Raw genomic sequence first — 24,201 nt, 5'->3', positions numbered from 1 at the left:
AAATGCCTCCCTTGAGGGAGTGATGCCATCAGCCCTCAAGGAGGCAGTGGTAAGACCGCTCTTAAAGAAGCCCTCCTTGGATCCCCAAGTTTTGAACAACTTTCGCCCAGTCTCAAATCTGCCATTTTGGGGCAAGGTGATGGAGCGGGTGGTGGCGATGCAGTTGAAGGCACACTTGGAAGAAACCGATTATCTAGACCCATTTCAGTCGGGCTTCAGGCTTGGGCATGGGACAGAAACGGCCTTGGTCGCCTTGGTGGATGATATGAGGAGGGCTCTGGATAGGGGTGAATGCTCCTTCCTTGTTCTCCTCAACCTCTCAGCGGCTTTTGATACCGTTGACCACGGTATCCTCCTGGACCGCCTGGAGGGGTTGGGCATTGGAGACACTGTATGGCGGTGGTTCCGGTCCTTCTTCTCCAGCAGGTACCAGAGGGTAGCACTGGGAGAGGAGTTTTCGGACCCATGGCCACTCACTTGTGGGGTGCCATAGGGTTCCATCCTCTCCCCGAAGCTATTTAACATCTATGTGAAGCTGCTGGGGGCTATCATCAGGAGGTTTGGGATGCAGTATCATCAGCATGCGGATGACACGCAGCTCTACCTCTCATTCAAATCTTCACCAAGGTTGGCCGTAGAATCCCTGTCCAAATGTCTGGAGATGGTAAGTGGCTGGATGGGGAGGCATAAGCTGAAGCTGAACCCCGACAAGACCGAGGTACTTTTGGTGGGAGACAAGAGGAGGCTGGGGGATGTTGACCTGGTGTTGAATGGGGTACGGCTACCCTTGAAAGACCAGGTCCGCAGCCTGGGGGTCATTTTGGACTCCCAGCTGTCCATGGAGGCTCAGGTGTCAGCCGTGAGCCGAACAGCGCTGTACCAACTCCATCTGATACGGCGGCTGCGCCCCTTCCTTCCCGACCATCTGCTCCCATCGGTAGTACATGCCCTGGTCTCCTCTTGTTTAGACTACTGTAATGCGCTCTACGTGGGGTTACCCTTGAAGACGGTTCGGAAGCTGCAGCTGGTACAGAACGCAGTGGCTCGCCTGATTAAAGGCAGCCGCCGGCAAGATCACATCACTCCAGTGCTGAAGGAGTTGCACTGGTTACCAGTTGTTATCTGGGCCAAATTCAAGGTGTTGGTTTTGACCTTTAAAACCCTATATGGTTCTGGCCCAGCCTATCTTAAGGAGCGCCTCCAGCAACACCAGACAGGCCACTTAACAAGTTCAGCCTCGGATGGCCTTCTCTCTGTCCCATCAGCCAGGACAGCTAGACTGGTGGGGACGAGGGAGAGGGCCTTTTCTGTGGTGGCCTCCACTCTGTGGAACTCCCTCCCAAAGAACTCCATCATGCCCCCTCTTTAATGAGCTTCCGCCGTGCATTAAAAACGTGGTTGTTCAGGCAGGCATTTGGGGTGGGTTAGAGTATTTTAGACAAAGTTTTTATTGTAGAATTATATTATTTTAAACTGTTTTATTATATGTTGTACATTGCCCAGAGTGGCTGGGTGACCAGCCAGATGGGCGATTAATAAATTTAATTAATAAATAAATAAACTGTTTTGGCAGTTGGCCTCTGTATACCACCACATTGAAGTTGAAAGGAAACACACCCAGATGGGAGCAAAGTCAGGACTTTCAGCTGTAATTCAAGGGGTTGACAAAAGTGGGGCACTAACCATTCAATAAGCACAGCCAGTGGCATACACCCCCCCCCCATCGTTGGTGGCTCATAAGTAATGGAACTAATGGCTGACAAGCAGCTGCATGGCCAGGTGTGGCCTGTTTCTTGGGTACCCCATGACCAATCAAGCAGATAAAAGGCCTGGAGGTGGTTCTGGGTGTTATATTTGCATTTGGTAGCTGTTCACTGGAACTCCCAACATGAGGTCCAAAGAGGTGTCCACGCGAGTGAAGGAGGCCATCATTAGGCTGAGGAAACCAAATAAACCCATCAGAGAGATAGCAAAAACATTGGGAGTGGCCAACACATCATTTTGAGACTTCCTGAAAAAGAAGGAATTAACTGGCAAGCTCGGCAGCAGCAAAAGGCCTGGAAGACCACAGAAGACAACTAAAGTGGATGACCGCAGAATTCTGCCTAGGGTGAAGAGGAACCCTTTCACAACATCTAGCCAGGACAAGAACACTCTTGCAGAGGTAGGCATGTCGTTGTCAACATCTACAGTCAAGAGGCGGCTTTATGAATGTAAATACAGAGGCTTCACAACAAGGTGCAAACCACTGGTAACGCTCAAGAACAGACAGGCCAGATTAGCCTTTGCCAGCAAACACCTAAAAAAGCCTGCCCAGTTCTGGAATAAGAATCTTTGGACTGATGAAACCAAGATAAACTTGCACCAGAATGATGGGAAGAGAAAAGTATGGAGAAGGAAAGGAAAAGCCCATGATCCAAAGCATACCTCATCATCTGTCAAACATGGTGGAGGCAGTGTTATGGCCTGGGCATGTATGAATGCCAATGGAACCGGGTCACTGGTGTTTATGGATGACCTGACTGCTGATAAAAGCAGCAGGCTGAATTCTGAAGTGTATAGGGCTATACTTTCTGCTCAGATTCAGCCGAATGCTGCCAAACTGACCCATAAACAAGCAGCAGCTGAAGGCAGCTGCAGTAAAGGCCTGGCAAAACATTTCGTGGGAGGAAACTCAGCATTTGGTCATGTCCATGGGTTCCAGACTTCAGGCAGTCATTGACTGCAAAGGATTTTCATCCAAGTATTAAAGGCGATCCTTAAGTTTGAAATGATGTTGGTTTGTTCCATTACTTATGAACCACCAACGATGGGGGGGGTATGCCACTGGCTGTACCTCCTGAATGGTTAGTGTCCCACTTTTGTCAAACCCTCAAATTACAGCTGAAAGTCCTGACTTCGCTCCCATCTGGGTGTGTTTCCTTTCAACTTCAATGTAGTGGTGTACAGAGGCCAACTGCCAAAACAGTTATCCTTGTTCCAATACTTCTGGCCCTGACTGCAGATGCCACCTTCAAATGGGTACTTATTTGGATGTTTGGTCCACTTTTGCAGAAGCCCATGTATAACTGATAGAAAGCTGTATGCATTTCATACAAATCCATGTATGTATATTTTAAAAAGTGGAAACAATTGTTTTTAAAAATTCGGGTGCCATTGGAGGTGCTTGTGGATGCCATTGGCACAATGGCGCATACAGGTGCCACATTGGGGCCCCCTGCTCTAAGGCTTCTCTCTGGATACATCAACAGATCAGATGGGCAGGATGATGGTGTTAGGAGAAAATCAGAATCGATATATTTTGTCAGTTTGTGGCTCCGTTTTGATCCAAGTGAAGCCACTGAGTCTTTGAGGCAAAGAAAAATAACAGCTGCTCCCCTTGAGCATTACTAGTGTTCCTTCTCTTCTCTTTGCTTACAGGAGCAAAGGCCTCCGCACTCCCGCCAGCATGTTCATTATCAACCTGGCTGTTAGTGATTTCCTAATGTCCATCACTCAATGTCTGGTTTTCTTCACCAACAGCCTCAACAAACGATGGATATTTGGGGAGAAAGGTACGTATCGATAAATTCTACAAAATTGTCCAGACTGAATAGACTGGCTTGAAGTCTGTCATTGCTGATGGGATTATTATTCTTTTAATCAATTGTTATCGAAAGTTTTACAACTTGTTTAAAAATTGTTCATTGAAGATTTATTGGCAGTTTCTCAAAACAAATAAGTACAAACTGTTTTCTGTCTGCTTCTCCCCTTACCCATTCCCCATCCTTTCTGCCAGCCAGAGCCCTAAACATATATTCACTTTCCCCAACCTGGGGCTCTCCAGATGTATTGGAGTACAACTCCCATTCTCCCCAGTCAGCATTGCCATTGGAGAAAGCTGCTCTGTAATATGGCATAAACCAGCAAGGCCTGCCCCGCCCCCCTCAGTCCATCTTTTGAACCCAGAGATGAGGAAGAAGAAAAAAAGGATGGGGGAGAAAAAGAGAGAATGAAAAGGAGGGGTAGGAGATTGCAAAAGGCCTTGCAAAAGAAGAGGTCAAGCAGTAGATCTGTGCTCTCTGCACTGCGGCAGTGCAGTAGCAACCTGTCAGCTAATTTCTCGCTTAAATTGATTTCCAAATAGTTCTAGAAAGACATGTCCAATCTCCTCAAATTTCTCAGGGCTCTCTCTCCTGGTGTAGATCAGGGCATGCAAATCCCCTTTGTCAGGCCTTTGTGGGAACTGTGTCACTTTCCCATTCTTTGCTCTTCTCCTTGCATCATAACATGCAAACGAAGTGAACATCTGAAGATGAAGCTTGCTTTTTTTAGCCCCTTCACTGAACCGCTTGTGTTTATAACGTAGAGCCACTTCACGCAAGAACACTGTCACCATGTGCACCGTTCAGTGTTTACGTGTGAGTGCAATAAACATGCGGATTCTGCAGGCCCACTCAGAAGGGAGCTGTGATTGGCTGCAGCTCCTTTGTTGAGTGTATCCCTGATGACAAACCAAGCGTTGTCTCTGTGCAATGTGTGTAATGGCCTTTAGGGAGCTCAGTAAAGGCCATTTCACACATTACACAGGGACAAACCTTGGCCAGTTTTACTCATTTATTTTATTTATTACAATACCTCTATACTGCTGGATATATTAAAGTCCCTAAGTAGTACACAGCATGACAATATAATAACCCAGATAAAGTAATAAAGAATGAAAACATTTAAAAACAAACAATAAGAACAGGTTAGTAACAGAGTCCCTCACGGGTCAGGGAAAGCGTTTGTGAACAGGAGTGTTTTCAAGGGGCATTTAAGACTTGTCAGTGCTCCAGTCCATTTTAAATTCTGAGAAATCAGTGAAGAATACCTTTCTTGTTCTGCCAAGCTTTCAGTGGCTGCTGACCATGACGAGTGGCCAGGAGAACTCCTTGCTTAAAAGCCTTACCTCCTTAGGGTGTAGACAGGCATCCTCTTCGGGCATGGGGCATGGCTCCCCCACATTCAGTCAACATGTGAGCAGAGACACACCCACTAGCCCTGCTCGTTGGTGTCAATGCATACAGCTTTAACAGTTGTAGTAGGGAAGCCTTCATGCATACAGGTGTACGTGCAAAGGCTTCCACAAATGTTGGCATTGTACACTTGGACATCTGGAGCAATGCTGAACATGTGAGCGTAATTTCTGAAGAGAGTCAGACAGACATTCTGAAGTGTGATGGAGGTGGTCAGAATACCTCATTGCAGCAATTCTATGTTCAAACCACACTTCCTCCACACTTAGGAGCCCCCAGCCTTTTTTTTTTTTTGGTTTGTGGGCACATTTGGAATTTTTAGAGTGCTGTGAGTGCTTTCACAAAATAGTTGCCATGGGGGCTTGCCCATTCACAAAATGGCTGCCACAGGAGGCATGACTGGCCCCAAAACACTCATTTCCCAGAAGGCAAACTGGTGAGACTAAAAGAAATGTAACTTGCCTAAGAACCTAAGAAAAGGCAGACATGGGGTCTGAGCTTCGACACACAAAACCACTGTTACAAACCCAAATAAAAATGGTGCTGGAGGGCAGCACTTTGCTTTTCATTATGCCAGTCTCCCAGTTTAAAATAAAATAAAAATTAAGGAATAAAATAAAAATCAGGGGAGGCAGGGAGCCTGGCGGGCACCAGGTGTCCATGGGCACATTAGTGCTCACGGGCACCATATTAGAGACCCTGTCTGTCTGTCTGTCTGTCTTCCCCTTAGTCAGCAGCAGAATGGGAGCCCAGTTACCGCACTGGCATCTCATTCCTATCCAGCCTGCTCACTGACCAAACCCAAAGCAAACTTACATGATGGCTCAGCTGACATTATGGCTGCAACACATGAAGCACCTGTCACGTGATACTCCAGTCACCTACCCACTTGACTGCATCATGACTCCTTTCATGCTTTGATATCCTTGAGGTTTTAATTTCAGAGTTCTTAATGTTCCATATTGTTTTAGCCTACTGTGTTGTAAGCTTCCTTGAGTGCCTATTGGTAGAAAGATGAAGGGCCGCCTTCTCCAGCATCAGCCTTCCAACCCATTCGGGTCACTGGGGGAAGCTTCTTCTCTGCGTCCCATTGCTGATGGAAGTGAGTTGGTGGGTATGCCAGAAAGGGGGTTTTTTTGGTAGTGATGCCCAAACTTTGCCCAATCCAGGGAGATCCATTCTGCCCCAGCATGATGACATTTCGTTAACGGATTAAATCTATTTTATTTCAGTGAGCTTTGGGGTTCAAATTATGTGATTTAGATAAGACGATCACCCAAATCTGTGTTTTTGTGCTTTTGTCTTATTTTATTTCTGTTGTTTTATCATGCTTAAACCATGTTAGCTGTGTGCTGCCTTGGGCATTGCTCTGCAATGGTAAGGAGGAGAAGAAGCAAATGTAATAAATGCATGAATTAAATAAAAAGAAAGTAAATACAATACAGTAAAATAACATTTGCTTTTTTAATCTGTCTGCTAACTCTGCTGTGCTCTTTCTGAAAAGGTTGTGAGCTGTATGCTTTCTGTGGTGCCCTCTTTGGCATTGCTTCCATGATCACACTAACTGTAATAGCCCTGGAAAGGTATTTTGTGATTACACAACCCCTGGCCTCCATAGGAGTAATGCCTAAGAAAGAAGACTTTGCTAATCCTATTAGGAGTCTGGCTGTATTCCTTAGCTTGGAGTCTCCTGCCCTTCTTTGGATGGAGTAAGTGAGACAGAATTCAAAAATCTGGTTACCCAATATGGGGAGAGGAAATGCAGGACTTTATATAATGGCCTTTGAGAGTTGGTGACAAATAAAAAGGATTTACATATTTAAGATGAGGAAGTTCTCTGCAAAGGAGACTGGTTCACCTCGAATAAATCTCCAGTTGTTTGAACCGAGGAGGGAAAAACTCTGTAGAGCTTATATCACATTAAATTACCTTGCAGTGACGCTTTGGCTGGAAAACTCATTAGTACATTACACAGGAAAGAGGAGATAAAAATCAGGGATAAAAAAATAATGTGGAAAAAAAATCTTTCATAACATTTGCATAACCTTTTATAGTCAGGCTTTGCTGAACAATATAAATAACAAGCCTGAATAAGCACAAGGATGGTGTGTGTGTGTGATATATTCAGAGTGATTGTTCAGGTTCACGTAAGAGCCATAGTGAAAGCCTTGAATCCTCACGTGGAATCATCTGTTCATATTTATCTAAATTTAGTCACTTCTTAATATTCTACCCATTCCCTATGCTATAAGCCTGGGTTAAGCAGCCTGGTGCCATCCAGATGTTTTAGACTACAACTCCTAGAATCCCTGGACACTGGCCAAGCTAGCTGAGGCTTATGGGAATTGTAGTCCAAAACATCTGGAAAGTACCAGATTACCTATTTCTGGCTCTAATCTGTCACAGTGTGTCAAAGAGATAGGACACTGGGCCCCAGTTAATGGAAGGGGTAGTAATATGTTGAATGTTCCCCATCTGACATCGGGAGGGTATCCTAATGCACTTAGGAGCTGGCTTTGAAGCAACAAAATGAGCAGGACCAGTAAACAGAATAACTTTAATTAAAGGCACATGAGCCCTTAACAGCCACAATAGCACTCGCCACTTGCCTATCCACACTGGTCATGTTGGCACTACATTTGAGTGTCGTCATCCCCCCCAAAATGCCACAACTCAGGTAGGGCAAATGTCATTTTCCATCCATGTCTCTTTTGCATGTGTTCAACCATAAATCCGTTCTGTTCCATTTCTGCATTAAAACAGCACAAAAGTTTTATATAAATATGCATTTTCTGTCAATGCAATGTTTAATGCAACATTTTAAATGCATCTTGATGGGTTTTTTGAGCTGAAATTTACATCAGAACACTCAGGAAAGGCCAGCGCTACCATTAGGCAGACTGAGGTGGCTGCCTCAGGCAGCAGTTGCTGGAGGATGGCGAGAAGCAGTAAGGTGTTAGAGGGCTATCCTATGTTCCCTAAACTAGTTTGCTATCTTCAGGTGTGGTGGAGAATGCTGTCCCATCACCAGTGTTGATTCAACTGCCAGGTCAGCTTCTGTATGTGGAACAGAGGCGCTGTTTTGTCCTTCACCTCAGGCAGCAAATGCATTGGGCCAGGCCAGCTTTGCATTCAGGAAGTGCAAAAGCTGGTGTCTAACTACATTCTCATCTGCCCATTTTTCTGGGAGGTATAGATCAGTTCAGTTGGTACCAGAATTGATAAATTCCTCGGGCATTCGTAAAAATCAAGTCTGAAACATACCCTGAAAGAAAAGGTGGTCTTTCAGTTATTTGTACTCTCTTATTGAATGCTGAGCCAATTCAGTGAAGCTCCCAATATGTAGCCTGCATATACAGCTGGGCACTGGACTCACACCACATATAGAAATTCTCTTGTGGCCTAGGCAGAGATGTCGGGACAGCTGTCTGGAGGCAACACCCTCTCTTTGGGAAAGCCTTCTCTTCAGACCTGATGTGCACAAAGTAACTTTATATACTTACTCAGTAGCGAGGGAAATGTACTCTTAATATGTTTAGGAGCTCATTTAGCTATTCTTTCTTGATAGGTTTTCCCTGGCTTTGGGAAACAGATGCCAAGGCTAAAGCTCAGACCTGGGGCACATATGCACCTATCCATATGTACGTAGTTTAATTTGGCCAGTTTATTAATAGACTGCATTTTCCACAAATACATTGTGCTCCAAAGGTGTTCACAGAAAATAAAGGGTACTAGGAGCCCTCCATCTGGATGCACCCAAAGAGACAACAGTCTGAATATAATAGCAGCACAGATGTTGCTGTTGAACCACCCTTAGCAGTAGTCTCCATCCACTTAAGGCCAACCATACTATATCCCCACACACAACCACAGCAAAAACCAGAAGCTCCGCTTCTCTTTCAGTTGATACAAAATATTTCACTGAGATCCCAAGTCTAGCCCCCAAAGAAAAGACAGCTTAACTAGGGATGGGGCAAGAATTCAAAACAGGAGTGTTCCAGGGCTGGTGGTCACATTCAACATTTTGGGGCTGGTGGTCACATTCAGAATTTTCTTAATTCACAAAATGGCTGCCACCAGGATTGACCATTTAAAAATGGCTGCCATGATGGGTGCAGCCAGTTACAACACCCATTTCTCAGAATAGCAAACTGCTGAGACTAAAAGACAAGTAACCTGTAAGATGCTGAATATGTAGCAGAAGTGGAAACTGAGCCCCCAAATACAAACCCATTCCTTTGAACCCACTGTTGTCTCTCATATTCAGCATCACACACACACACACACACACACACACACAGAACTCTCTCTCATATCCCACATGCCCCCACACAAGATCCACTCATACCAGTCACCCATTTCTCTCTCTTTCAGCCCCAGTTCCTGACTTCACAAGTGCAGGGGGAGGTGTCTGTTGGCTCAATGCCGCCCAAGGGCACCAGGTATGCAAACGCCTATACTTGAATTCTGCTCAGAACAATTAGAGGCTGGTACAGCCCATCTTGAGCAGCCCCCCACCTTGATTCTGCTCACAAATGTTGTTTGCCCAGCATTCCCTCCAAAGGAATGCATGCCCCCCCCCACCCCAAATATCAGTTTTGAACCAGACATGGGGATATTCATTCGCTTCAAACAGCCCATACTCCAGCAACAGAAAGCAACTCTCCTCTCACCAGGGTCCCATACAACTTGTCTGTATGATTTGTCCCCCCTCCACATTTTTCATGGTGGCTGGATAGAGGTTGTACATGTACCCCTGTCATACATGACATTCTGCATCATGGAGAGCTGGTCTGGCTTAGTGACTCGGAATATAAGCTGGGAAGTTCCCAATTCAAATATTACCTCAGTCATTAATTCACTCACTACACGCCCTTTGGCAAGCCACTTTTTTCTCAGCCCTCTCCCCACATGCATGCAATACAGTGATAATAATATTGAACTGGCCTACTTTACAGGGTTGTTTGTAAGACTTAGTGAGATAACATATGTGAACTTTCTTGAACCATCAAAAGGCATTATGCAAATACGAGCAAAATCTACCCATGGCAACGTAAAGGATAGCAAAGTTATTGCAGCATGAACAGGGCCAACCCAAAATATTCTGCTGCTTGAGGTGAAGGACAAGATGGCACCTCCTCCCATTCCATGTACAAAAGCCAACCAGACTGGCAGTTGAATCTTGTTTCAACACTGGCAATGGGATAGCATCTTCCACCACATCGCAAGGCAGCCAGATAGCTTAGGGGAACAGGACAGGCTGCGTGGCCCACAGCTCTTTCCTCCAACGTCTTGCTGCCACCTCCCAGCAACTGTCGCCTGAGGCAACTGCTTCACTGTGCCTTACGGTAGGGCTGGCCCTGGGCATGAGCTTTCATAGAGTAGAGCACACTTCATCATATGCATAAAGTATAATTTAGGCAGATATACTGTATATTATTGCACATTCCAGACTTCCCCAAGCGGTGAGAAGTTCCAGAGGCAATGCTAACTGTATTTGGCTTCCTTTGGAAGAATAGATCACTGGAGATTTATGGTGTTTTGTAATATTGAGTTTATTTGCAAATAAACAAGTAGAGGTTGGGTGGACGCATGCAGCATACGCACCCCTGGCACGCAGCAGATTTCCTTCCCAACATGAGATGCTCAGAAAGAGGTACTCAGCACCCAAATATACATTCCTCTCTCTCTCTCTCTCTCTCTCTCTCTCTCTCTCTGTCTGTCTGCTTCCTGACAAGGTTTTTACTGAGCAATTGCCCTGCCTCATTCATAAGTTTCATAGTCTTTTACTTATAACCCTGTGTTTTTCTACTTCTCCATCTTTTATCTTCCCACCAAAAAAAAATCAATTAAGGCAGAAAACACAGAATAGCTGCACAACAGGCTCTCTCTCACACCCCACCCCAAACCAAACTGCTTTTATTGTCTTCACTCTCTCATGCCCCACACTCCTAAATAAGCCTCTCCCCTCAGTTGGGGAGAGGGTCACCTTTTCAAAGCTGATGGTTTTCACATGAGAGATCCCCAAATGTCTCCCCAACATTAGTTCCAATTGAAAAAACATTAAGCACCCATCCTGGGCCATTAGCCAGTAATCCGCTTAACAAATAAAGATTGCTCAGTCACCATGACAATACACACACACACACACCCCCCGGGGACAGAGAAAAGAGCTTTGTAAATAGTAGTAGGATCAAATGGCCATGAAGTGCAAAGAGTAGCTGCAGTAGTTCTGTCACATTTCTCCTCCAAATGAATACAAGAACAGACTGATCCCTTCACAAAACCAGTTAAACATCATAATACTATCCTTCTTACTATTCTAACTGAACCTTGAAAGGAGAGAAGCAATAAATACTAAGCATTATTTTTACAGGGGTGGGGGGAGGAACGGGACAATATACCTCTGGCCTTACATGGTAAGGCCTTGTAAAAGCCAGCACATGTAGGCTTTACATGGTGAGGTATGGTGGCCACTTACGAATCACTAAAACAAGAGAATACACATCACCAAGACAGGACAAAAAGGGGACAGTGGTTTTCATAAATTTTATATATGCTAATTTATATGTATAAAAGCAAATGTAGAAATAATTATTATAATTTAAATAGAAACAAAGTACATTTGACCATAGTGTGGAAGACTGTGACCAGGTGACTTGTGTACCTGCTAGGGATGTACGAAAGTGACTTACCTGTTCGCGGATTATGTTTATGGGGGGGGGGAGGCGCTCCGTCCCTCCCCCCGGAATCCTTGCCGGGGGTGGAGGCGCTCCATTCCTCCCCCCGGAATCCTCGAACGGCCGGCTGTGCTCCGCGGCAGCTCTGCGGAGCAGCCAGCCAGGCCAGAGCCGTCCACAGCCGGATTTCCGGCCGCGGAGGGCTCTGGGTAAACAAAACAAAACTGCGTATGCAAATGGCGGCGGCTACAGCCGCCGCCATTTGTGTTCCTTCTTTTTGGCCGTCTTAATCTACATAAATATTTACGTAGACGATGACGGCGAAAATAAAGGGGAATGCAAATAGCGTAGCGGGCGCTGTTTGCGTCCCTTTTTCATTCACCGTTTAGCCTACGTAAATATTTATAAATAAACATAAATATTTACGTAAATAAATAAAAATATTTACGTAGGCTAAAACGGTGAATCAAAAGGGGACGCAAATAGCACCCGCTACACTATTTGCGTTCCCCTTTATTTTCGCTGTCATAGTCTACGTAAATATTTACGTAGATTAAGACAGTAAAAAGAAGGAACGCAAATGGCGGCGGCCTTAGCCGCCACCATGTGCGTACGTGGTTTATTTTTTTTTTAAACCCACCCAACCATGATAGGCTACGTAAAGATTTACGTAGCCTATGACGTCTTTTTTTTTTTTAAAACCTAGCCATGATAGGCTACGTAAAGATTTACGTAGCCTATCACGTCTTTTTTTTTTTTTTACACAAGCTTGGAAATGGCGGCAGCGGCAGCCGGTCGGAAGACCAGCCGCCGGATCTGCCGCCACCCGGAAGATCCGCCACAGGTAAGTCTCGTCCCGGGGGGGATCCGTGGGGGGGCGGGGGGGTGGCAGGCCATTCCGCCACGGAGTTTGGGGGGCCGAATGCACTGGCATTCAGCCTCACCGAGATCCGTGGCGGAATTCTCTGACATCCGTCGTGCCTGCGTGTTCAGTCTGCTGTCCAGCTGCTAACTATTGATGAGCAACAGTTCATATGGTTTGTTATCTTTAAACTAGAATTGAACAAGGCAGCCCTTCAAATAGAGGATGCCTTCAAATAGAAGACAGTCCTCTGTAAAAGAGGACACATGGTCCCCTAGCAAAAACCAGCTCGACAGAAAGGATATGTGTTCTCCATGGAGGATGTGTAGAAAGTAAATGTTAGTTGCTTTAGCAAGAGACCTTTTTGTTTAATGTGCGGCTTAAGACAGCAATATGAGAAAACGCACTTCACAGAGAGAGGCATAATCCGATGAGACAGAATAATCATGTATAGAGTATTAAATCACTGGTTTATAATTAGATTCTCATTGTATCCATAATATGCGTTTTCATGCAGCCAATAGGAAAGGCTGGGCTAGCATCTGTTGTAATATTTTCTGAGACAGACGTTATCACTAGAAGTGCTGGAAATTACTGAGGTTTAAAACAGTTTAATGTCCCCACAGCTAGCTTTATTCTTACACAGCATCCGTCAGGAGAATATTTCCTATTTTGTGTCTGCTGCTTTCTTTAAAAAAAAAGAAGAAAAAAGATTTATTCCACCACAAAACTAATTATATGTACCTAATTAATTTCTCTTCTGTTGGCGTTTGTCCTGAGGGCTTTATTAATCTGTTTAATTCCATGTTTGCTCAGAAGAAGTATGATTTTTATAGGGAAGAAATGGTGATAAGTTAGTTATTCATCAAAGCCTATCAAACCCACTAACTCTCACCAGAATCAGGGAATAGTGAGATCAAGAGATTAAAAGCCACCTCCATAATGGGAAGCCAAGAAGACAGATAGGAACTGAAGGAAAGTAGGGCCTCCACTTAGCTATTTAGAGCAGGAGTTGAGGTAGTGCGCTGAACCTGTTCACACTCAGTGGCACAGTGGTAAATTTTGAAGTACAGGCACTCATCATGACAGTCGCCATAGGCACACAAGTCCAAATATGCAGACATGTGGTGGTGCGTGGCTACCAGGAAGAGGGCCTTTTCTGCTGTGACACCCCGGCTGTGTAATGAGCTCCCTAGAGAGGTTCACCTGGCACCTATGTTGTACTCCTTTCGGTGCCAGGTGAAGACCTTTTTATTTCCCCAGAATTTTAGTATTCCAGTCTTTCAGCTCTGCTGTTTTAAATCTATATTTTAAATTTCTGCATTGCTGCTAGGTTTTATTCTGGTTGTACTTTTACATTGTAGTTTTAAGCTTTTATGCTTTATATTGTTTTATGCCGTACCTTGTGGTTTTAATTTTTGTGAACCGCACAGAGAGCTTTGGCAATTGGGCAGTATAGAAATAAAATCAATCAACAAATAAATATCAACAAACCAGTTCTAGCAGTTTTCATCTCCACCAAGGACAGGTCTTTTGAAAGTGAATGAGTCTTAGAGAAAGCTCACAACTATATATTGTTGCTGTGGAAAATCCCTATTCGCTCAGCTACTGTGAGACCTGCAGCTAAATTTATTTATTTATTTATTTATTGCATTTATATCCTGCCTTTTTTCCTCTTGCAAGGAACTCAAGGCAGCTAACATTCATAATTCATAATGAATTCTGAATTCATAAATTCAGAGGAAACGGGGAATGCTGAGGGGAGTAGCAGATGACATGATTGCCCCTGTTAATCTAAAAGTCCTGGCACTTTGACCCTGCGGGTTCTTGCTCCACTACACCACTGTTCAAACTGTAATACACATTCACCTTTCATGGCCCAGTACTGTCTTGATTCAATTATAAGGATGTTATTATCATTGTGTGGTCAGTGCTGTGGTTTGGATCCTAACTTGCTCTTCCAAGAGCAGAAATTACTCCTGCTTGTGCAGAGAGGGGTTTCGCTAATCCCCCTTCCTGCTACAGCTCCTCACACCACATGCCGTTGTGTTCCAGAGGATCCTCCAAATCCCAGGAGATGATTATCAGAGGGCTGCAAAGAGAGACAGGGAGGGAGGTGGAAATGCCCACTTCCATGAACAGAACTCCACTCTCTGAGTGGAACAGATGTGAGGATCTGAGCAAATGTCTCTCTAGGCACTCTTGTATTTATATGAAGATATTATGCGGCAAAGTATTCTGTGAGTTGACAATGCACTTCGTGGTAATGGGGAAAAAAAATACTTCCAGAGGCTCTCTTCTGCAATCTATTCCCTTGGTTTGGCCTTAGCCTAATGTCAAACAATTTCATTAGATGCACCCATGATTTTGAGAGAGAAGAATATTTTCCCTCTGTTCATTCCCTCCACAAAGCTCAGAATTTTATCAGCCTTTATCAATCTTTTTTAAAAAACATCCATAGTGCCACATAACCTCATAACATCTAATTACATCAAAATCTCATGATGACTGTTACAGAATTATTACTTGGGTTTGACAAGCTTGACATCCATTTTATAATAGTTTAATTTTTAAATGAAATAATACTTCTTTTGTTTTTACAAAAGCAAACATTTTCTGCCTTTCCACTAAGGTGCTTATATTCCAGAGGGCCTCTTGACTTCCTGTTCCTGGGATTTTATTACCTTCACCCCATCAGCCCGTGCCTACACGATGCTCCTCTTCTGCTTTGTATTCTTCATTCCCCTGATTGCCATCATATATAGTTACCTGTTCATTTTCAGAGCCATTAAGAATACAAACAGGTGAGTCACACACAAGCCAGCTTCCTATTGTTTGCTATTAGTGGAAGGTTACATTTTTAAAAAAGGAAAGTTGTGACCTTTAGCCGCAGGGAAATAGAACAGGAATATGTAGTACAGGCAGAATGCCTGTAAATTCTGAGCCAAGGTCCACATCATTTTGTTAGACACTCGATTCATTTACAGGAAGTAGATAGATATTACGGTGGCTGATTAGAAAGTAGCTCTACTATTTATCTTACTCATGATTAGAAGAGACAGAGGAATTGGAGTTAACCAGGCTAATTTTTAAAGATGAATGAGAAGCATGGTTGAAATTAAGAACTGACATGGTGCATTAGACCAATGGTCCATCTTTTTAAAGCTTTCTTTGCACCAAGAAAAGCAGAATTCTGCAACTGGTATAAATTATGCAAACAAGTATTTCCCTCCTGATTGTGTCTGTCCCTTTTAAAAAGCTCAAATTCTGCACTAAGGAAAGCAGAATTCTGCAGTCTGTATAAATTATGCAAACAAACCATTATTTCCTTCCCTTTCCTCGATCTTTTTGTCTATAAGATCTTTATTTATTACACAGTTTTGAAAGCACTTTAGAAATGAGAAACATTGGGCTGGATCCAGGATCTGCCTTCCGTGAATGGAAGGACTCTGCTCACCGAAGGTGCCTCTGCCCAATTTGGGGGGGATTCTCCCTCCCCTGCCACACCACAATTCACTCCATTCAGCAGCATATCCCCCTATCCGACCCTCTGTGCAGCATTTTCAGAGGGACTGCTCTGGGGAGGAAAGTACAGGGAAGTCTGCTTCTGCCAGCCCAGTTGCATGCGCCTAAAATGGGATCCAACCCAGTATTATTATTCATTATTCAAAGGTGTATCTGTTTTCTTTGTTTGCATTATTCTGTTTCTGCTGCTATAGAGAGCCATATTGGAGAGTCCTTGCCCAGGGTGGGTAAGCACAATGGCGGAGAGGTGAACACCACACAGCAGGGATGGGGAACCCGCGGCACTCCAGATGTTTTTGGACTCCAACTCCCATCAGCCACATGCAGCATAGCCAGTGGTTGGGATGATGGGAGTTGGAGTCCAGCAACATCCAGTGGGCCACCAGTTCCCCAGCCCTGCAATACAGAAATGCACAGAGGATGAGTCCCCTTTATTTTCCCTGTATCAGTAGCATTAAGTTGCAGATGAGGAGAGGAGGTGTTAAAGAGCGAAATGCACTATATGGGGAGAAGAAGGGCACGTATCCAGTGGAGGCTGGTGGCTCCTATGTCAGTGGGGCAGTGAATCCGCTCTGAGGTTCACTCAGAACTCTAAAGGAGCGATCCAAGGTGCTGGACCCATTTTGGAGATAGGGTTCAGAACTTTGGATAGCCTCCACTGGAAGAAACCCTGCCTTCAGAGCATGATCAGATTTAAAATGACATTGCATGCAAACTTCACTTTCAAGTGGGCAGTTTGGAGCATATGCAATGGGCAAATCTCCATTCCAAACTTGACCCACACTTTCCCAGAGAAACTGGGAACTGTAGATTTGTGAAGGCGCTTGTCACGTTCCTTCATCCTCTCCCTTCACAATTAGCACACTCCAATTTACCAGGAGTCAAAAGGAAACAGGTACTCCACACAATTATGGATAGCAATAGAGGAGCTGACGTGGAAGTTAGAGAAGTTGCTGGCAGTTTGAACAAGAACTTCCAGGACAGACTAGCTTAAGGGGGGATGCCCCTCCCTTACAGTTGCTCCCTCCTACATAGGCTATCACACATAGCCAATCTGGAGGAGCGTCTGAGCTCCGCCTCTAACTTTTCCCACTTCGCTCTGTGATGGACCCTAGCATCCCTCAAGTCACGCCCCTCACTCTCCTCCTCTACCGAGACCTGGTTTCTCATGGAGGAGGAAAAGGGGGGCCCTTCAGGTTGAGCCATCTGTGTGCCAAGGTCTTGAGAAGAAGGTCTTCCCATATCTGAGCAAACTAGGGAGAGCGCCTCTCCCAATTCTGGCTGTTCCCATTCTGAGTCTGAGCTGCTATCTCCACACACTCAGATTAATTCCTGACTTCGCTGGTGTTTCTGTGTTAGGGATTTCTCTGCCACTTTTACAGAACTACAATTCCTAGGGTTCCTCGACTGGCAGCCATGACAAATAAACTTGTCTGAAACTGGTTCGAATTGGTAGTATCAATGTGCCCTAAGATCAGCGAGGTTTTTGGCAGCACGTCCCCCAAAGATTTGCATTTTCCAGGCAAAATGTTTGCCAGCTGCTTCTGGTTTTCTGAAGTCAATGAGGACCTTATGATTGATTTACGTTGAGGAGAGAAAACAGGAGGAAATGATCGCACATACGCTTGGGCCCAAAGATCCACTTCCATGAGCAGAAGTACTACTGCCATGCCTGCATAGTTGGGGCAACTGATTTCTACACGCACACATAGCCAGAAGCAGGCCCCATCATGGCATGCTGCTCCAGAGCAGAAAGAGTAGCTGTAGCTCAGTGGCAGCATGCGTTCTTGGCCTGCGGAAGATCCCATGCCCAGTCCCTGGCCTCTCCACTTCAAAGGGAGCAGCTGATGGGAAAGACCTTTTGCCTGGGTCCCTAGAGAGCTGCTGCCAGTCAGAGGAGGCAATAGCAGGCTAGATGGACAACCAGCCTGACCTGGTGTAAGGCTGTCCCCCGTGTTCCTTATAGAGCAGAGGTGCAGAACCTCAGCTCCCGCAGGCCAAATCCAGCCCTCCTGGGGTCCCAATCCACCACCACACAGGATTCCCCAGAGGGCCACTTCCCCTTTCCTGGACCTCCTCCTAGTGGAGGCTGATGGCTCTGATTTCTATGCGGCTGTGAATCCACTCTGGGGTTCAGCCAGAACTCTAAAGGAGCTATCCAAGGTTCTGAACCCATTTGGGGGAATGGGTCCAGCACCTTGGATAGCTCCTTTGGAGTTCTGACTGAAACCTAGAGCAGATGCACAGCCCCACTGAATTCAGAGCCACCAGCCTCAACTGCCTCCTCCTTTCCCCTGAGTACTGACCATTTGGTGGTTTCCCAGCTTTTGTGCAGCTTTTTCTCCATTCTCAAAGGTTGAAATGCCTCTCCTTGGTTACTTAGTAAGAGCTTTAAGCTGAAATATGCTGGTATGATTGGTATTTTGCCCTGCCCCCTTTTGCCTTAGGATCCACCCACCGCTGGAATGTGGCCCGCAAGAGCTTCCCTGAAACTGAATTGAGCCCTCAGACTGAAAGCGGTTCAACACCCCTGTTAGAGGATCCTTGCCCCTCCGAGGTGACTTTTGTGGGACACAAGAAGCTGCAGTAGGGAAACAGAAATCAGCAATACATCCATGTATCAGTGGAAGTACTTCCATTCTTGAAAATGGATCTTTGGATCCGAGCCATTATCTATATTTAAAGAAATGCTGTTTTAGCTCATCCCACATTTATTCTATGAAGTCGTTTTTTGATATACTTGCTTTTTCCCCCAGGGCTGTTCAAAGAATCACATCGGACAGCTGTAAAGAATCCCAAAAACTGTTCCAGAGGATGAAGAATGAGTGGAAAATTGCCAAAATCACCTTCATGTTCATCTTGCTTTATGTAATCTCCTGGTCTCCATATTCTGTGGCAGATCTGGTGGCTTTTGCAGGATAACCATCAATATTTTTAAATTTGCAAGGGAACAGCAGCAGCGTAAGAAGCATGTGACAAAATGGCCAAGCAATGATGAATCCAAGTGTCTGATATAGGAAGATCCCCATATTCTGCAGCAATAACTGGAGTTGGGCAAATAATAAATGGGGCATGTGTTGGACATTCTCTTCCTGAATTTGACCTCACCACTGCATGTTTTTAGTTTTATCTGGGATCAGGTCTATGGGCTACTGCAGTCATGCAAAGAACAAAACCTCTCTATGTGATGCAGCCCTAGGGATGCTTTGGCACAGTGAGTATACAACAGGGGTGGGCAACTTCAGGAGGTCTGTGGGCCGTTATCACACACCAATCCAGACACTCACCCACCCTGTGGGTCACACTCCTACTATCACCACCAGCACCCCATGGAGTTCTGCAGGGCAGTGACAACCAAAAAATTGTTGACTTGCTGCTGATCTGTGGTGGCAAACCATGATGGAATGGTAAAACTGCCAAATGTAGCTTGAAAACAAGCTAAATTTGGCAACTGTAGTGTTCCATAGAGGTTTGCTGCTGATTTTCGTAGGGATGCACAAAAGTCACTTACCTTTTTGACGGGGTGATTCGCAGTGGGGGGGAGGTGCTCTGCACCTCCCCCCGAAATCCTAACCCGGCCGGCTCCACTCCACGGCAACTCCGCGGAGCCGCCGGCTGGGTGCATTCGCAGGTGCTGTGTGGAGCCTGCAGACGCAAATGGTGGCAGCTACGGCCGCCGCCATTTGCGTTCCAGTTTTTTGGCCGTGATAGGCTACGTAAATATTTACATAGCCTATCACGGCAAAAAAAAACAGGGGCGCAAATAGTGTAGCAGCCGCCATTTGCGTCCCTGTTTTTTTGCCATGATAGGCTACGTAAATATATACGTAGCCTATCACGGAAAAAAAAGGGTGCAAACCATTTGCGCCCCTGTCTTTTGCCGTGATAGGCTACGTAAGTACTTACGTAGCCTATCACGGCAAAAAAAGGGAACGCAAATGGCAGTGGCTACGGCTGCCGCCATTTGCGTTCCCTTTTTTTGCCGTGATAGGCTACGTAAGTATTTATGTAGCCTATCACGGCAAAAATAGGGAAGCGAATGGCGGCCGCAAATGCGGCTGCCATTCGCAAAGCAGCACAAACAGCACCAGGTAAGTGTCCCGTTTTGTGCACCTCTTGCAGGGTGGTGGGGCGGGGGGCTTTGTTCCGCCACGGATTTTGGGGGGCTGAATGCACTGGCATTCGGCCTCACCGAGATCCGTGGCAGAATTCTCTGACATCCCTAGATTTTCGGTGGCAAATCGGTGATGTTTTTGCTGCAGATTTTGGCAGCACAGCAGCAGCAGTCGGGGGGGGGAACCTCCAGGAGGTGGGGGTGGCAGGGTAAAACATGTGATCTGGACAGATACAGCTGCAGTTACCTAAGAAGGCTTATTAAAGGCTCCTAGCTCTACTATTCAGAAGCCATTGTGCAGCTATTCTATCTTTTCCTCTCTAATGGATTTTCTGTGGTAAGGAAAAAGATGGAAGAAGCAGTGAGAAAACATGCTTTTCTCACTGCTATGACTGGAAAATGATGATGTCTGGACCCCCAGTAAAACTCCATGGATAAGGCACAATGATGGCACCATAAAAAGCCTCAAAGATGCTGCTAGGACTGCAGAAATTGCCTCCAGAAAACTCAGTTGTATCTGTGGAAAGCTCTTGAAGATGGTTAGGAGGCTTCAGCTAGTGCAGATGTCTGCAGCCCATCTCCTGATTTGGGGGCAGGGGAGTGGAGGGTTGACATCCCAAACATCTGGAGGTCTACCTTCTGGCCACCCTTGCTCTAATCAGCCTCGCTCTTCCCCTGAGATCAGAGGGAGAGTCTCTCTGCTCTGTGTTCCATCACTTGCCCACACTGGCCAAGTTTAGGACCAAAGTTTCTCTCCACTGTGGCACTCACATTGTGGAATTCCTTCCCAATGGGAACCCTCCACTTTATATAATTACTTCCCTATCAGTCTTTGGCCAGCAGGTGAAGCCATTCTTGTTTCCAGAGGCCTTTACCAGAGGTTATCAATTCAGACATTGATTTTGCTTTGTTGTTGTTGTTGTTCAGTCGTTCAATAGTGTCCCACTCTTCGTGACCCCATGGAACATAGCACGCCAGGCCTTCCTGTCCTACGCTCTCTCCCTGAGTGTGCTCAAGTCCATATTCATTGCATCAGTGATGCTGTCTAGCCATCTCATCCTCTGACTTCCTCTTCTCCTTTTGCCTTCAATCTTTCCCTGCATCAGGGTCTTTTCCAGTGACTTTTCTCTTCGCATTAGGTGGCCAAAATATTGGAGCTTCAGCTTCAGTATCTGTCCTTCCAATGAGCACTCAGGGTTGCTTTCCTTTAGGATGGACTGATTTGACCTCCTTGCAGTCCAGGGGACTCGTAAGAGTCTTTTCCAGCACCACAGTTCAAAAGCATCGATTCTTCGGCGCTCAGCCTTCCTTATAGTCCAGCTCTCACAGCCATACGTTGCTACTGGGAAAACCATAGCTTTGATTAGACGGACCTTTGTCGGCAAGGTGATGTCTCTGCTTCTTACTATGCTGTCTAGGTTTGCCATAGCTTTCCTCCCAAGGAGCAAGCGTCTTTTAATTTCATGGCTACAGTCACTGTCTGCGGTGATCTTGGAGCCCAAGAAAGTAAAATCTGTCACTGCTTCCATTTCTTCCCCTTCTATATGCCAGGAAGTGATGAGGCCAGAAGCCATGATCTTAGTTTTTTTAATGTTGAATTTCAAACCAGCTTTTGCACTCTCCACTTTCACCCTCAACAAGAGGCTCTTTAGATCCTCTTCATTTTCTGTCATTAGGGTGGTATCGTCTGCGTATCTGAGGTTGTTGATAATTTTCCCGGCAATCTTAATTCCAACCTGTGATTCATCCAACCCGGCATTTCTCATGATGTACTCTGCGTATAAATTAAATAAGCAGGGCGACAATATACAGCCTTGTCATACTCCTTTCCCAATTTTGAACCAATCAATTGTTCCATGTCCGGTTCTTACTGTTGCTTCTTGACCCTCATACAGGTTTCTCAGGAGACAGGTAAGGTGGTCTGGTACTCCTATCTCTTTCAGAATTTGCCACAGTTTGTTGTGACCCACACAATCAAAGGCTTTAGTGTAGTCAATGAAGCAGAAATAGACGTTTTTCTGGAATTCTCTTGCTTTCTCCATGATCCAGCAAATGTTAGCGATTTGATCTCTACTTCCTCTGCCTCTTCGAAACCCAGCTTGTACTTCCGGTAGTTCTCAGTTCGCATACTGCTGAAGCCTAGCTTGTAGGATTTTGAGCATCACCTTGCTGGCATGTGAAATGAGCGCAATTGTGCGGCAGTTTGAACACTCTTTGGCATTGCCCTTCTTTGGAATTGGAATGTAAACTGACCTTTTCCAGTCTTGTGGCCATTGTTGAGTGTTCCAATTTTGTAGGCATATTGAGTGCAGCACTTTAACAGCATCATCTTTTAGGAACTTAAATAGCTCAGCTGGAATACTGTCATCTCCGCTAGCTTTGTTGTTACTAATGCTTCCTAAGGCCCACTTGACTTCACTCTCGAGGATGTCCGGCTCAAGTTCAGTGACCACACTATCATGGCTATGAGGGACATTAAGATCTTTCCTGTATAGTTCTTCTGTGTATTCTTTCCACCTCTTCTTAATCTCATCTGCTTCTGTTAGGTCCCTGCCTTCTTTGTCCTTTATCATGCCCGTCTTTGCACAAAATGTTCCCTTGAGATCTCCGATTTTCTTGAAGAGATCTCTAGTCTTCCCCATTCTATTGTTTTCTTCCATTTCTTTGCATTGTTCATTTAAGAAGGCCTTCTTGTCTCTCCTTGCTATTCTCTGGAACTCTGCATTCAGTTGGGTATATCTTCCCCTTTCTCCCTTGCTTTTCGCTTCCCTTCTTTCCTCAGCTACTTGTAAAGCCTCCTCAGACAGCCACTTGGCTTTCTTGCATGTCTTTTTCTTTGGGATGGATTTCGTTGCTGCCTCCTGAACAATGTTACGGACCTCCGTCCATAATTCCTCAGGCACTCTGTCTATCAGGTCTAATCCCTTAAATCTATTTGTCACCTCCACTGTATATAAGATATATGATTTAGGTCATACCTGAATGGTTTAGTGGTTTTCCCTACGTTCTTCAATTCAAGCCGAAATTTTGCAATAAGTAGTTCATGATCTGAGCCACAGTCAGCCAGGTCTTGCTTTTTACTGACTGTATAGAGCTTCTCCATCTTTGGCTGCAAAGTACATAATCAATCTGATTTCGATATTGACCATCTAGTGATGTCCATGTGTAGAGTCACCTCTTGTGCTGTTGGAAAAGAGTTTGCTATGACCAGCGTGTTCTCTTGACAAAACTCTCTTAGCCTTTGTCCTGCTTCATTTTGTACACCAAGGCCATGCTTGCCTGTTATCCCGGTGATTTCTTGACTTCCTACTTTAGCATTCCAATCCCCTATGATGAAGAGGACATCTTTTTTTGGTGTTAGTTCTAGAAGGTGTTGTAGGTCTTCATAGAACCGATCAACCTCAGCTTCTTCGGCCTCAGTGGTTGGGGCATAGACTTGAATTACTGTGATGTTGAATGGTTTGCCTTGGATTCGTACTGAGATAATTCTATCGTTTTTGAGATTGTACCCCAGTACTGCTTTTCCCACCCTTTTGTTGACTATGAGTGCTACTCCATTTCTTGTAAGGGATTCTTGCCCACAGTAGTAGATATAATGGTCACCTGAATTAAATTTGCCCATGCTTGTCCATTTTAGTTCGCTGATTCCCAAGATGTCGATGTTCAATCTTGCCATCTCATGTTTGACCACCTCCAGCTTACCTTGATTCATTGATCTGACATTCCAGGTTCCTAAACAATATTGTTCTTTACAGCATCGGATTTTCTTTTCACCACCAGACACATCCACAGCTGAGTGTCCTTTCGGCTTTGGCCCAGCCGCTTCACTCTTTCTGGCACTACTTGGAAATTCCCTCCGCTCTTCCCCAGTAGTATATTTGACACCTTCCGACCTGAGGGTCTCATCTTCCGGCGTCATATCTTTTAGCCTTGTGATACGTTCCATGGGGTTTTCTTGGCAAGAATCCTGGAGTGGGTTGCCATTTCCTTCTCCAGTGGACCACATTTTGTCAGAACTCTCTG

The 24,201-nt window shown here is 45.3% G+C and overlaps 1 protein-coding gene across 1 annotated transcript in view; it reads left to right on the top strand.

The window, feature by feature from the left end:
• OPN4 (opsin 4) overlaps positions 1-24,201 on the top strand; it is a 65,933-nt gene that overhangs the window by 25,679 nt on the left and 16,053 nt on the right. The window contains 5 exon segments of the mRNA XM_084845599.1: positions 3,421-3,554; positions 6,502-6,629; positions 6,631-6,706; positions 15,172-15,343; positions 18,821-18,981. Coding sequence (XP_084701725.1) covers positions 3,421-3,554; positions 6,502-6,629; positions 6,631-6,706; positions 15,172-15,343; positions 18,821-18,981 — 671 coding nt within the window.

Source organism: Heloderma suspectum, chromosome 3, assembly GCF_057233095.1.
Source record: "Heloderma suspectum isolate Gila_16-S chromosome 3, 16-S_ref, whole genome shotgun sequence".
NCBI lineage: Eukaryota > Metazoa > Chordata > Lepidosauria > Squamata > Helodermatidae > Heloderma > Heloderma suspectum.
This window is presented reverse-complemented; position numbering and strand designations above follow the sequence as displayed.